Raw genomic sequence first — 15,990 nt, forward strand, 5'->3', positions numbered from 1 at the left:
GTAAATCTCAGGATGACTCTACTTTTGGGTCCTCCAAGTTCCTGGAAAACATTTCTTTTGGCACTTGCAGGGAAACTTGTTCGTGATTTAAGGGTTTGTTCTCATTTCTGTTTACAAATCAGTTTACTTCAATCACATCTCATCAACCTATATGTAATTTCTTTAATAACAAAGTGAACTTTGTGTTGAGATGTGATCAGGTGTCTGGGAGAATCACTTACTTGGCCATGAGCTAAATGAGTTTGTTCCTCAAAAAATCTGTGTTTAAATTGTTAGGAAGTCTCACATCTCTTGTCTCAACTCTCAGGATACAACTTATATATTTATTGGACAACTTCATTCGATGTCAGTTGATTTTAAGTTGAAATCTAATATGACGTTCGAGTCTATAGTCCATCTTAATTCTCGCCTATTTTAGTAGGCTCGCCTGTTAACATATATAGAGAAATAACAGTGAGATAGACATTGGATTTTTTAGGACATTGTCTAGGTGTTGGTACTAGGTATGAAGCATTAGTGGTACTTTCAAGAAGGGAGAGACAAGCAGGAATAAAGCCAGACCCTGAGATTGATGCAATTCATGAAGGCTATAGCATTGTCAGGTCACAAAACCAATTCGGTAACAGATTATGTTCTCAAGGTTGGTGTCTCTCTTTGTCTCTACTTCAAATTATAAATATTACTTATATGCTTCTATTTTATTCACTTTGAATGTAAGCTGTCATCTATTATATTATGACAGATATTTGGATTGGATATTTGTGCTGACATTGTGGTTGGAGATGAGATGAGAAGGGGCATCTCTGGTGGACAGAAGAAGCGAGTAACAACAGGTTAATTTTTTATTTAGTATATGCATGACCAATAAACCAAAGTTTTAATCCCACACATTAAATAGTTAAACTAAATCATGTTGTATGCTAGAGGTTCAATTTCCTTCTCTCTCTCTCTCTCTCTTTCTCTCTCTCTCTCTCTCTCTCTCTCTCTCTCTCTCTCTCTCTCTCTCTATATATATATATATATATATATATATATATATATATATATATATATATATATATATATATATACTCTTTTCTTTCAAATAAAAATAATAAAGTACTAACTATAAGGCTGGCTACTTGTGTGTACATATTCTTATAACAACCTAGAATCTTTTCAACTAATGGCTTGCAAATAAGCATTTGTAATTATTTATTAGTTTATAAAATCTGCTTTAATTGTAACTGGATGTAGGGGAGATGCTGGTAGGACCTGCAAAGGCACTATTTCTGGATGAAATATCAACAGGATTGGACAGTTCCACCACTTTTCAGATATGCAAGTTCATGAGGAAAATGGTTCATATATAATATGGGCGTAACCATGATGATTTCGCTTCTACAACCCGCACCAGAGACATTTGAACACTTTGATTACATTATCCTACTTTCAGAAGGTCAAATTGCATACCAAGGTTCACGTGAGAATGTGTTAGAGTTCTTTGAACACATGGGCTTCGAGTGTCCTGAGAGAAAAGGAGTTGCTGATTTCTTACAAGAAAGACCAGCAACAATATTGGTCAGCTTGATTATCAAGAGACAAGATTTGATATAATGTAATCTCCTCTTATATCTATTATAATGAATTCAATATGAAATATAAGAAATTTGATGGTCATAGCAATTATTAATACAGAAAATCAAACATCTTATTAATCGATTAAAAAGTAAATCAAATTGTACAAGTAGTAATAAAACGATAAAATCGAGTATTATATTCACAGAATTTTGTTAGTGCCAGATAGTTTGTGTGAGTCAAGTTCTAAAGAATGGAATAAGATGAGTTGATTGATTTTTAAGTTTAAAATATAGTAATTTAAAGCTCAAAATTAAACAAAGACATTAAAAATAATGTCAAGTTCAAAGAGACAAAAACACAAACATTTTAAGTGTAAGAGATAATTTAGTGCATAGTACAAAAGTATAAATTAAAATTTAACTATCGCCACTTAAAATTTCCCTTAGAATTACCAAAAATAGTTTGAGATTCGGCGTGACTTATCTATTTGATTTGTTATTTTAATTGTGATCGACCAACTTGGGGGATCAGATCAAATGATAAAAAAATAGATGGATTTTTTAAAAATAAATTAATATGAAGGTAGAATTAGGTGAAAAAGGAAACAAGACCGTTAATAATTGAGTTGAGACATTAAAAAGAGTAAGATGAGGATCTATGGTGCAGACCTTTTTTTGTAACATTTATCACACGTGGTTCACTCTCCCCTCAAATCTTGCGTACTATTTATTTTGCTTTTATTAAAAAAAATTATAAAATCATTTCTTCTCTATTCCTCACACTCTCGAGAGCCAGACGACAGAGTGCAGCCTTGCTTTGCTTCGCTGTTGATCCATTCTAGAGAGAGAAACACTTTTTCAACTCTCTCTCTCTCTCTAAGATGGCCGACGATCCAATGCCCACGCGCTGGTCTTTCCAGGTTTCACTCTCTGTCTCTCTCACTAGATTTTTCTTTTTGTTTTCGGTTTTGATGCTACGAATTTCTGCATTGCATTTCGCCGATCCCTGTAGAACGAATTGTTACGGTGTGTTGAATCATCGTGCGTAACGGAAGCAGGATTATTTTTTTCAATTTTAATGTTTTCGTCATGAAAATAGAGCTGTTAATAGTTGCTCGGATCGATTTTATTTTTTTGTTTTCTTACTAGCTTGTAGAAATTAATAGAAATTTAACTTTGCTTTTTTACATTGTTTTTTTTTTCTTTTTGGTGTAGTTGATTTTTGGGTTGGACTTATTTTACTTCTAGTGCTGAGAAATTTACATAGTTTTTTTTTTTTTTTTGGATCTTCAGGACTTCAAATTGTATTATGATGCTAAGTTTGGTAGGAAGAAAGTCGCGGAGAATGGAGATACTGCTACTGATAAAGCGGTCAGCAATGGAAATTCAGTGACAGTGACCATTGTGTCCAATGGCAACAAAAGGGCATCGGAAATGGCTGTTTATGAGCAGTTTCGAGGCGAGGTACTGTGTTTTTTCTTGCTGAACTGGTCTTTACACTTTACTCCTTCAATTTTTGCTGATTCGTGCTTCATCATGCTTTGTGTTTCAGGGGCTGAATCAGATTCACACAAATGGCTTTGTGCCGACCATTGTGGATGAAAGGCCGTATGACTCTTTGATCCATCACTTTGTATTTTTGGACTTTGTTATTACCACATACTCACTTTAAAAGGGTTAAGTGTTTCTGTTTTTCTGTGAGAATCAAATATCAATTAAAGAAAAACAGAGAAGAATCAGTGTTAGCACAGTTGAGTTGCAAATTAAGTTTTGATTGGATATCAAGTAGCTAGTCAACCAAGATGCTGTCAGTTTCAATACTTGAAATTATTTCATTGACTATCCGTTTGAAGTTGATTAATTAGGTAATGATTGATAGTGGTGTACTATATTGTGTATGTCGCTATAACTTATAAGTCAGTAGTATGCTACCAAAGTGTATGCGACTGTTAGTGCTAACAATGGAAATACATCTTGCTTAAGAGGACACTATATTCATCAAGCGTAGCTTGGGCTATATGTGTGGTAATCTTTGTGTTAATTGCAGGTAAACTGATGTGCATGACACCCATAACGTAAAACTTTTTAAAAAGATTCATTGTCATGTGTAATTTAACTTTGTGGCTGACTGCAAAAACCTTTTTATATATTTCATACGGTAATTTTAAAAAGGCGGGAGATACAGTTAAGCTATCTAGTTCTTGCCTTTTGTCATGTATTGAATGAAAGAAACATAAATTCTTATCTAATAAAGATGCCACTGGTGAAATTAAAACTAAATAGAGATATTTATTGGAATGTTAAACGTTATTTGTATAACAAACATTTAGGATGTTATTCATGATTGATTGAGTAGATTAGTTCAACAATGGTTGCAGTCCTTGATACTCAAAAGTAGACATAAAGGATCAGAAAATGAGAGGATCAATGAAGTTTCTGTTTTCTTTCATAGTTTCATTGCCTTTTGAATTTGCTGAGACTTTAGTCCATAACTTTGAGGTTTTTACCCACCTTAGACTTAGAGGAAAGAAACAGACAATGCCATGAAGTTGTACATATTTTAACAGGCATAACTGATATTAATCCTTTGATATTTACTCACAATTGTAACTGTTAATACTATCTCCTCTTGAGTTCTTTGACTATAATGGACTATGTGGAAGATAGAGAAGTTGTTACCAACTAAAGAGAAGAAATAGACAATACTATACAGTTTTGCATCTTCTAGAAGTCACAATTGATATTGATCCTTTGATCTTTAGTTCTCGACTCACAATTGTAACCACTAGTAGTATCAACTTATGAGTTTTGTGACTCTATGTGACCATGTGGAAGATAGAGAATTTATTCATTCTAAGAACTACTGATAACTTAGAATATGTGGAAGATAGAGAAGTTATTCATTCTTGAACATTTTCAGGCAGAAGTCTTTGCTTCCACCCTTTGAATCTGCAGAAATGCGAGCTTTAGCAGAGAGCCTAAGTAGGTAAATTTTCTCTCAATCTCTTCAACACCTTTGATAGAACCAATGACTACATGGAGAAATTATTTGCATGTTGGTCAAGATTTTCATGTGATTCTATTCTGTAAGTTCAATTTTCTTATATGTTTGTCATTGCACGTCTTAGGGATATCATTCGTGGAAGTCCAGATGTGAAGTGGGAAAGCATCAAGGGGTTAGAGAATGCCAAACGTTTATTAAAAGAGGCTGTTGTGATGCCGATTAAGTATCCCAAGTAGGTATCACTAATCACTACTGAAAACTTTCTACACATAACATTCCTTAGAGCTATCGATAACCATTTTGGTTCACTTCTTGTCAAGATATTCTTGCTTATGTTACTAAAGATCTTTTAATTGGATGTTGCAGATCATTTACATTGATCAATGAATAAACTAGTGTTTTTAATTTAAGAAGAAAGCAGGGATAACAGTAATATTAAGATTAACTTTCTATTAATTTAGTTGAACTGTATAATGGTTTACATACTGCTTTAGTTTTTGTAAGCAATATCTTAAACCAATATTTTTTCTAGATTCTAGATCTTTCCTATTAATATATATTTCAAGATGTCAACTGGATGGAATATCTTATATATAGACAGCTCAAGCTGGATAGTACAATGTTAAAATGACACTGGAGGCACCGGTGAGGAGAGCAGACCGTGTGGTTTTTAATCCTGTAAAATGGGGTTGAGGAAATTATTAAAAGTGATCTCATGGTGAAAAATATCTTTTAAGAATTTGGTTTTTGACCAAGTCCAATGGCATCATGTGATCCATTCAGCCGATCTCATTTGATGGGATAAGGCTACTGTTATTGTTTAAGTTATTTTCTTTCTTAATATGTTTCTGTTCTTAGTTAGGAAAATTTTTCTCATTTTAAAGTCCTTGCATCAAAGGGAACAAAAAGAGGTCTAGGTGACTCACATGTTTAGGATTAAACATGGTAACGAGGCAGGGTGAAGACGGATATTGCCTCCCTAGTCCCCGATTCCGACTCCCCAACATATCCCCATACTTGTCCCCGATACCCGATATCCGATGAGTTAAAATTTGTGACCCCATCCCCATACCTGTTGGGTATTGGGTATCTCCATCCCCGCACCTTTCCTGATTCAGATTTGTAAAATAAGTTTTTCTTTTTGTAAAAAAATTATATTAAAAATATGATTTTAGAAAAAATAAATTATTTGTTACACATTTATTTTTAACTACTTATATATCAATAAATTCATTATAACACATTTGTCTACAAAAATCGTTAAGAAAAGAATATTAAATTATGTAAAAATTCTAAAATAAAATTTATAGGTAATAAATAAAATTTTAATAATTTCATCATCGGGACGGGTATGGGTACGGGTACAGGGTGGGTAGTGACATCCTCATCCCTGACCCCGACCCCGATTAAAAAAGTCGGGTAATGTCCGAACCTGAACCCGTACCCAGTTAATTCGGGTATTTTTTGTCAAAGTCGAGGCGGGTTCGGATGGATACCCATGGATACAGGTTTCGTTGTCATGTCTATTTAGGATGCTACTACTTGTTTGAAAATGACTAAGAAACCTAGCTAGTTTACATTTTATGAAAGTCTTTGAGATCTGTATTCCAAGCTCCTAGTAATGCTAAAAATGGCCGTATCAAGATATTGTCCTTAGAAATGGTTATCTGATTGATTTTATAGACTTGCATATGTGCTAATAAAAGGTTACTAGAGAAGTAGAGATATAGAGTGAAATCTTTTTCATGGTCAAGATCTTTCTCATTTGTCTAGGTACTTCACTGGTCTGTTATCACCATGGAAGGGCATCCTCCTTTTTGGCCCACCGGGCACAGGAAAGGTTTGTATTGGTATTGCATCAGAAACATTTACAGCGTTGCCTCCTTAGTGTCATTCTGAAATTGTAAGAGAATGTTATTCTGTGTGTGCACGTAAATAAAAGGCTTAAATATTTTTTAAGTTCTTGCAATTTAGTGCTTTTTGCTTTGTCCTTGCAAAAAAAAAATGTTTTTAGACCTTGCAAATTATGTTTGTTTTGTTTTTCCTCCTTATGACGTTTTATATAACGTTTTTTTTTTCACTATTCAAAGCATTATCTAACGTGTTTTAAGGACTAAAAACAAATCAAATATAATTTGTAAGTATTAAAAACCAAAAATAATTTTGCAAGGACAAAAGGCAAAAAAACACTAAATTGCAAAGACCAAAAATGTATTTAAACCCAAATAAAATTACAAAATCAAAAATAAATTCTGTTGGAAGAAATATTCAGCCTTTCTATTTTCATATTTTAATGATTGTGAATATAGCAGTTTCTTTTTCTTTTTTATTTATTTTGAATAATTAAATAACTTCCTAACATTTGGTTTGATTGTTGTAGACAATGCTTGCAAAGGCAGTTGCGACAGAGTGCAAGACTACTTTTTTTAATATTTCAGCCTCATCTGTAGTCAGCAAATGGCGAGGCATGTTACTTACAACTTTCTTCCCCTTTAGAGTATTTTTCTTTTGTGAATCTTAATCTAGGAAACTTAGAAGTGTTTATTTTTTATGTTAGTGTATATTACTTTTTTAAAAGAAAACAGAATAAATCTCTATCTGGAAGATGGTATAACTAACTATTTTTCTTCAAATACTATGATGCTAACTACCTTGAATCTTGCCAATTGATATAACCCCTATTTGGTTTGGAAAGGTCATTTGTTCAACGCCCTCATCCTGTTTTACTTAGCCAAATAGACACAGACATACACAGCATACATCTTAAAACAATAGTCTATTATCAGTCAGGGGAGCTTAAAACAACTACTTGATATAGCATGAATGACTTGGATTAAAACAATTGATTGCATGACTTAAGTGATGTTTAACCTGGACCATTTGCTATGTTCAGCTTCTCTCACATCTCATTGTAAGTCAAAGATCTCAAAGATTGAATGCGCAATAGATATACATCAGTGGTCGCATCACTCGCATGTTAGTTAGTTACCCATTAGTTCAATAGTTAATTACATATTTACAATATATCAGTTAGTTTAGGCTGAATTAGTGTGTTATTTTGTGAATACGTACATTTACAAAATTTATTTTGGACTGCAGGTGATTCAGAGAAGTTAGTGAAAGTGTTATTTGAACTTGCAAGGCATCATGCACCCTCAACAATATTTCTTGATGAAATTGATGCAATCATTAGTCAACGTGGTGAAGCTCGCAGTGAACATGAAGCAAGTAGACGGTTGAAAACTGAGCTTCTCATTCAGGTGGTGCTTGTTTCTTACATTTTGAACAAACTTTTTGTAATCATCAAGTTAATTTACTACACCAAGTTCATACTATCTAAAACAAAGCAATGGTACACTCAAATACAGTGGAGATATTGAGTGACTGACTGAAACCTGTTCTATAAGAATGAAAATAGAACATCTGAATAATCAAATAGAATGTTTTCTGAAGTGCTCCTTTAGCTTCATTTAACAATTTAAGCCTATTGACTTTCCCTTTTTTTATAAGAAAAGGTGAAAGAAAAGTAAAAAATAACAAATTGCGGAATCATATGATTCATATAGGTGATACAGAACCACTGATTTATCCATTGATTGCAAGATTCATATTTATTTTGTTATTCATCACTTAAGAGTCGCTAGTTAGTTAGCTAGATTGAATTTAATTGTGTGATTTGAATCATGAATTGTAAATTTCTAATAACTATGTATTTGTTAGAGGAGAAAACTCTTGAAGAGAAAAAACAAATATCTTCTTAAAAACCATTAGTGCTTCAATCATTGTGTAAATAAGACGCCCTTAGTAAAAATGTCCATAAACTTGAAGATGAATGTGTCGTATCATCTGTTTAAATAAGCAATAATGATAAAATCCATATTATTAAAATTTCAGCACTCCAACCTATTATGTCCTTCCTATTTTATTTTGCACATAATCCTGTATTTCTTCTAGTTCCCTTGCAGTACGCAGGAAGATCTTAAACATCTCATGCATAATTTGAACAGCTAACAAAGATTGGGGACAAATTATTTCTCGCAAATATCCAGATAGATAGTAAAAAAATTTCTTTTGCAGCTATCATGACTTAATTATTAGTTATTTGAGTTTACCATGATAGTTGGCATTTGAAATCGTGAAAGACTTTTCATTTTACTTGGGAGCTTGTGTCCTTTGTAAATTCAAACTCTGCATCTTAATATGCTTCTCATCAATGGAGTGACATATGTCTTCTGCTGTGCTTTCTCAAAAATTAATCATTTGGATTAAGATTGCAGATGGATGGTTTGACAAAGACAGATGAACTGGTTTTTGTTTTGGCGGCAACAAATCTTCCCTGGGAATTGGATGCAGCCATGCTCCGACGTCTTGAGAAGCGTGTATCCTTCAAATATAAGCTTTTGCATAGTAGTGTGCATGATAAATGAATGGGTCAAATTTTCTAGTCCTCTAAATGTCATTTTACTTCATTGGCCTGGAATTTTGGTCTTGACGAAGAAACATGCATCATTTGTTAGGTTTCAGTTTTTTTTGGGGAGCATAGAATAAATTATTAGGAATATCACCTCATTGCTCATGTTTCCTAAACTACTGGATTTTGAATTTTTTATTCTTTATAAATGAAACTGGCATTCCATCTAAGATGCTTGGGTTATGTTCTAAAATAACAGCAATTATTATTTTGGGGTTGAATTTCAAGTTGCATTTTATTTGTAGCCCGTATAGACATGCATTGCTAGGCTAAGATATGTTTGTGAACTAGGTATGCTTGAAGCTCGTTGTCTATTGAGCTTTTCTTTAATTATTAATTCAAGATGTTTAGGACGTACAGGAGTTTACATTATTTTAATCCATTTTGCAACATAGAATTGTTGCTGCACCGTACTTTGTTTTTACACCCTTGGATCAGCAAATTGATGATTATTCCCTTTTACTATTGAGAATAGATCTTAGTTCAATGCATATTTAGATGATGCCCAATAAGCAATCTTATCTTGCAATTGAAAGCTCTCAGTCCTTTTCTAATGGTTGTTGTCCTTGACCATAAATTGAAAGATCCTTGTACCACTTCCAGAACCAGTAGCAAGAAGAGCAATGTTCGAGGAACTCCTTCCTCAACAGCCTGATGAGGAACCGATCCCCTATGATATACTGGTGGACAAGACAGAAGGATATTCCGGATCAGATATCCGATTACTCTGTAAAGAGACAGCAATGCAACCCTTAAGACGCCTAATGTCGCAACTTGAGCAGAGCCAGGATGTGGTGCCTGAAGAAGGTAGGTTGTTTACAAAATCTAACCGTAATACAGTTGCCAAAATAGGTCTACACAGGAACATTGATAGTTGCTTCTTTTATGTAGATTTTTCAACTATAAGCTATTTTCTTTAAACAATGTGTTAGCTTTTTTCTTAAACATATACTTGAGTTTAATTTTACTCCTCACAAACTAAAAGTGATCATTGGGTTACAGAGTTGCCAAAAGTTGGGCCAATCAAATCTGAAGATATAGAGACAGCTTTAAGAAACACGAGGCCATCTGCTCATCTCCATGCCCACAAATATGACAAGTTCAATGCTGATTATGGTAGTCAAATACTACAATGACAAGTTGTAATTGTTATTGTAAGGTCTTCCACAATTTGATTGGCATATAAAATTACTGCTGTAAGAGTAAACTTTAAAACATTATTTTGGTTATGCAACATTTTTGCATTCGTTTTTCTCCATTATTAGTACTAAGTATTTTTACATATCTAAGTAACAAATGCTTGTGATTATATTTTTAAATTCACTCATTATTATATTCTACATGAAAATATTATCATGACATATTGCAACTTCTCCCCATATGTTTCTTTTACGCAGTCTATTAATTGGGAAATGAGGACGTGTTTTCACGACTGGTGTTCAAGGTATTTTCTTCACTAACGAAAATTGAATGTAATTTGAATTTAACATGTTAAATATTCGATTAATCCAGATCGTTTTGTTAAATAGTTTAAAGTTAGGTTTGATTATTTGAATTAACTAATTTTGCTTTGCATTATTGGCATTAATAGCTGGTGCATACATTAGATAACAGTAATTTTATTTATAACATTTACTTAATGTATTCCTACTTATTATTATCTTACATATATTATTCATCTAACTTTAATTTTCAATAGCTATATTTTAATGATCACAATTTTTAAAAAAATTATTTTAAAATTTTAATCATTTTTCTAAATAAAATAATTACATTAGTATTTCTGTATAATCCATTGTTAATACTAAACATTCAAAACATAAACGAGATAAACGAGACATGCATGTATTATTTTATTTTTATTTTTTAAAATAAAAAACTTTAAATTTAACCCGTTTCAACAAATAACTTAATATTAAAATGTCTTTATCCCAACTCAATTTAAATATATTAAGTGTCTTGAGTTGATTCATTTGTACATTTATCTTTGGACAAAACTCTCCGCTATATCATTTTTGTCATTGTTGAAACCAGGTGAATCCAACCTAAAGAAAAGTAAAATAGCATGTTTAGAGAAAAAGAGGAAATAGCTTGGGATATTAGTGTGAAATATTCATTAATTTTATTAATAATTAATTTATATCAAATAATTTAATTTATTATCTTTAATGAGATCTTTCTTTTTAATTATGTTTTTTTATTTACAATATTTAAATTTGAAATTTTACTTAAAAAGTATAAATCTATTATTATTTGAACCAATAATTTATTAGAAATTAATCCATTTTTTTTTATGAGAAAATGAGTATAACGATATTTAATTTTCAAGCTTGAAATAAAATCAATATTCTCCAATTTTATTGACCAATATTAGAAAATTTATTCAATGACATTCAACACACAATGACTGCTTACCCAAAGTAACGTGCTTATGTTCAATCAAAACAAAGTACTAAATTATATTAAAAAATGCTAGTTGATTTCATATCGTTGGTTTTCCCTCACCTGCTCACCATACAACTTATATTACTTTTCTTGTGGAGTGTAGTCATTTTGTCACTTACATCAACGGCATAGGTTAAAAATTACTGATGGGATTTAAGTGTAAAATTGAAAGAGACAAAGAGAGAGAGAGAGAGAGAGAGAGAGAGAGAGAGAGAGAGAGAGAGAGAGAGAGAGAGAGAGAGAGAGAGAGAGAGAGAGAGAGAGAGAGAGAGAGAAAACGTGATGCTGATAAGTAATATGTTACAGTAAAGAGAGAGAGAGATGAAAAAGCTGATGTAGAGTTGAGACGAAAGAAAAAAATGGATGGACAATGATAATTTTCTTAGGTTAAATACATATTATTGTTCATTGTAGGAGTATCACTATGTTACAATTTTTTTCTTACGATACAAAACACACAACAAACGTAAAGACAAACAAATAAATTAACGAATACAATAAACAAATGCACTAGCTGTTGTATATATATGCTCCGATCCCTATATAGTTCTTGCTTCCATATTTCACTAAACCTTCTAACTCCAGTACTGGTCCAACTTATATACGTCAACCTACAAAATACGAAGTTAATTAATTAAAAGTGCATATAGGCAAACAACTTAATTGTCATCGTTATAATAATTTGGATTTTGTATAAAGAGGTTTAGATATATTATAGCCATGATTTCTCACATCTTAACTTTTACACTCACTTTTATATATAAAAAATTACCTGTAAGAAGACAACAAATATGTGGTGTGAAATCATTTTGGCCTTCTAGCAAAAACCTGTTGGGTAGTGGGTAACTTAGTCCCAGTTTGAGGTTTGGAGTTAGGACCCTTGGGGGGTGGCCTTGTTACAGGGGCAAGATTATTCTGAATGCTTATCTTTTGGGAATTCATTGTGCGATCTTGTTGATTAACTGCTTCAGATTGGTGCTATGGTTTTGTGTATTTTAATGTTGATGAAATGTGTATATATAGGGAAAAGCTTGCCTTCATCATTCTTTGGGCATGGAACTTACCAAGTGTTCGCATTGTAATATACGTAGAAATTTCAGCTATTTTTCTTACGTTTTTACAAACTTTGAAATCCAAGAGTTTGTGTGAGATATCATATATATGTAGCTAGCTTGCTGCACAAGGAAAAATCCGCGGTGAAAGGGCACCAATTATGCTTATGCCGACCTTGGCATGTATATTTAATTAATATTAATATATCTCAGATATAACCAACCGCGGCGAAAAAACTCAAGGTCAAAGCTTCTTTTTTTTTTTATTAATCAGAAAGATACAAACACAAACCAAAACACGAAAAAACAAAAGGCACTAAGGTCAAAGCTTTTGAACTTTGATATCGCGATGCATTTGCGTCTTCATTTCTCCTTATTTTCACTTTTCACAATTCACATAAGAGACGAAGTCTTTTTTGGTTACACGTGAGAGACTATGTCGAGAACGTTTAACAGACGACGTGTCAAGGTCCCTTTCGGAGTGGTTACTAGTTTATAGAATTCAGTTTTCAAAATCAATTTTTAAGACAAAATACAACAAAATGGTTTTACACACAACCTTAATTTACACTATTACCACCCTGTTACTGCCACCACACTCCCTCCGCCACCAATTCACTATAACCATTTCCACCACCACTACACTGTGTATAATTTGATCTTTATTAGAAAAAATTAAAATTTACACATATGACCCATCATGTTTCCTCCTTTAGGCGTATCTCAACTCAGATCAATAGGTTGCTGGTTTAATCCTAAACTTGGTTGGGTTATACCAGATTACACCAGGTTCAATGCATGATCGATCTAATAGATAACTCAAATCGGTCTAATTGAACAGGTCGTGTTAGCACTCCCTAAACTACTGGCTTCGAGGCACCAGCAACCTCCTAAGGAGAAGAAGAAGACATAGGGAAGAAGAGGTAATTTGTATATTTCTCATTGATTTCCTTGCTTGTTATTTACATATATATATATATATATATATATATATATATATATATATATATATATATATATATATATATATAGGCTTCCTAATAACAGAAAAGCTTCTGGAATGATCTGCAATAACAGAATTTGTCTCATAGTGCCTGGTGTCTTCCTTTGCTGAACGATCTCACCATTCTTCCTTTCTTTTGGGCTTTGCTTCCTCCTGTACCCCTGGTTTGCTATTTTGACCCCTGCCCCTACTATTATCTTTTGTTCCCTAACACTCTCTGCCCCATCAAAAACACCTTGTCCTCAAGGTGTTGGGGCTACAACCATGGCTCCAAAATTTGAACCGGGATCCCAAATTAAAATGGGTGAAGGAATGAGTGAAAGGTGGTTAGTGTTGCGGAAGTATAACCATTTTACGGCGTCAATAGTAGCGTAAAAGGTGAAGAGGAAGGAGTAGTCGAGCTCCGTGCCCCCGACCTTGGCGACGATTGTGACGAGGGAAAATGAACAGAGGTCCGAGGAAAGGGTGCGACGACTGGGGTACTCCTTGCAGGTTTGGAAAAGAGTTGCCCAACGGCGGTCGGAGGGCGCGTGGGGCTTGCTGTTAACAAGGAGGGGGATGACAGCAATGGTAGGAGGGGCCGACACCGGTGTGGGATGCTGCTGCCTTAGTGCGGGGAGTGGAGGTGGAGGTGGCGTGGGTGGCGGAGTCGGCATGAACGGAGGCGGTGGCGTGGGCAGAGGAGTCGACATGAGCGGTGGAGGTGGCGTGGGCGGCGGAGTCAACATGAGCGGTGGAGTCAGCATGGGTATGTGTGCAAGGAGTGCCTTTGCAGAGGAAGAAGATGGGATGGTAGTGGAAGAGGAAGGTGGCGGAAAGAGGTGGACTGGTGGGTGCTGTGGTCTAGCATGGTCGAAGTAAAGGGAGAGGCAGCCATGGGAGGCGGTGATGGCAGAAGAAGAAGGGAAGTGGCTGGGTGGTGCGGGTTGCGACAGATGATGAATGAGCGCATCGATTTTCTGCATGAGTTGTTGAATAGTGTGAGTGAGATAAAGTTGGTGAATGGTGAGCTTGGTAAGAGCATCCTCCAGCTGATCCGAAGTAGCTGTGGATCTCGTGGATTCCGCCATTGAAGGAAGAAGAAGAAGTAACGAGAGCACCAATGTTAGCACTCCCTAAACTACTGGCTTCGAGGCACCAGCAACCTCCTAAGGAGAAGAAGAGGTAATTTGTATATTTCTCATTGATTTCCTTGCTTGTTATTTACATATATATATATATATATATATATATAGGCTTCCTAATAACAGAAAAGCTTCTGGAATGATCTGCAATAACAGAATTTGTCTCATAGTGCCTGGTGTCTTCCTTTGCTAAACGATCTCACCATTCTTCCTTTCTTTTGGGCTTTGCTTCCTCCTGTACCCCTGGTTTAATTTGCTATTTCGACCCCTGCCCGTGTTGTTATCTTTTGTTCCCTAACAGGTCGGTTCAAATTTTAAAACACTAACATCACTATTTCATTACTATTATTGTCACCATTTTGTCACCATCATTGTTGCCACTATTCCACCCTAGCTTTGTCATTATCGGCACCATCGCTATTGCTATCACCGTCACTTTTGCCACCTTTGTTACTCCATTCCACTATCTATGTCATTATTTCGTAGTAGAGCAAAATAAGATAAAATGATTAACTTATTTTATTTATCTTTAATTTGTAATATCTTTTTAAAAATTAAAAACAAAGAATAAGCCGAAATCAAAACAAAAACTGATTTTTTATTTTTAAAAATTTCAAAACTGAAAAACAAAAAATCACCCCAAATCAGACCTTAATGTCTTGTTTTTCTTCCTCATACAAATTCTTTATAATTTAGAAATAAATTCAAGAGTAATTAATGTTATTTCTACAACATTTTTTATACATTTTTTCTTTATCTCTTTTCATCACATAATCTATCATATTACATACTTTTCCCCCTTGTTTTCCTAACTCTTTTCTTTATATATAATATATCAAATTATAAATAACATTTCTCTAAAACTAAAATACTCAAAAAATAATTCAAAACAATTTTCCTTTTGTGGCCTGGGAGTATGAGCAAACGAGTTTTTTTACAAAACTATGAATAAAGTATTAACTATAATATACGGAATATGAGCAAACGAGTTTTTTACAAAACTATCAAGTATTACCAATAAATCACCGACATGAGTGATATTGACCTCATTTTCTTTTTTATGTTCTTAAATTCGAGCCTTTTGAAGGAAGAAAAATGATTAGAAGAAAAAAATCCTAATAAAATTGATGAGTCAGATTTATAAAAAAAAAGTTAATAAATATTTTACACTAATAACATATTTACCCAAAAAAATAAACTGGTTAGAGAAGTGTTTCAAACTAAAGAAAATTGTTTTACCGACAAATCAATTCAAAAGAATTAAGAACTGAAAATTGAAAAACTAGATTCTTTATTGTAGTATATGGTTCGATTTTATATAGTTCCTACTAT

General features: G+C 33.5%; 1 protein-coding gene and 1 long non-coding RNA gene across 2 annotated transcripts; one reads left to right on the top strand and one right to left on the bottom strand.

The window, feature by feature from the left end:
- The first annotated feature begins 2,317 nt into the window (after positions 1-2,317).
- On the top strand, positions 2,318-10,364 carry LOC114412675 (katanin p60 ATPase-containing subunit A-like 2). The gene is made up of 11 exons (XM_028376654.1): positions 2,318-2,479; positions 2,853-3,023; positions 3,112-3,167; positions 4,480-4,545; positions 4,688-4,795; positions 6,337-6,403; positions 6,944-7,028; positions 7,663-7,823; positions 8,841-8,942; positions 9,619-9,841; positions 10,037-10,364. The coding sequence occupies exons 1-11, from the start codon at positions 2,441-2,443 to the stop codon at positions 10,168-10,170; spliced, it is 1,212 nt and encodes a 403-aa protein (XP_028232455.1). The 5' UTR covers positions 2,318-2,440; the 3' UTR covers positions 10,171-10,364.
- Positions 10,365-11,827: 1,463 nt separating this feature from the next.
- Positions 11,828-12,569, bottom strand: LOC114411525. The gene is made up of 2 exons (XR_003666479.1): positions 12,252-12,569; positions 11,828-12,090 (listed from the first exon to the last, which is right to left on the bottom strand). It is a non-coding gene; the product is annotated as an uncharacterized LOC114411525 (long non-coding RNA).
- Between the last annotated feature and the right edge of the window lie 3,421 nt (positions 12,570-15,990).

The sequence above is a fragment of the Glycine soja genome, chromosome 5 (assembly GCF_004193775.1).
Source record: "Glycine soja cultivar W05 chromosome 5, ASM419377v2, whole genome shotgun sequence".
Lineage (NCBI taxonomy): Eukaryota > Viridiplantae > Streptophyta > Magnoliopsida > Fabales > Fabaceae > Glycine > Glycine soja.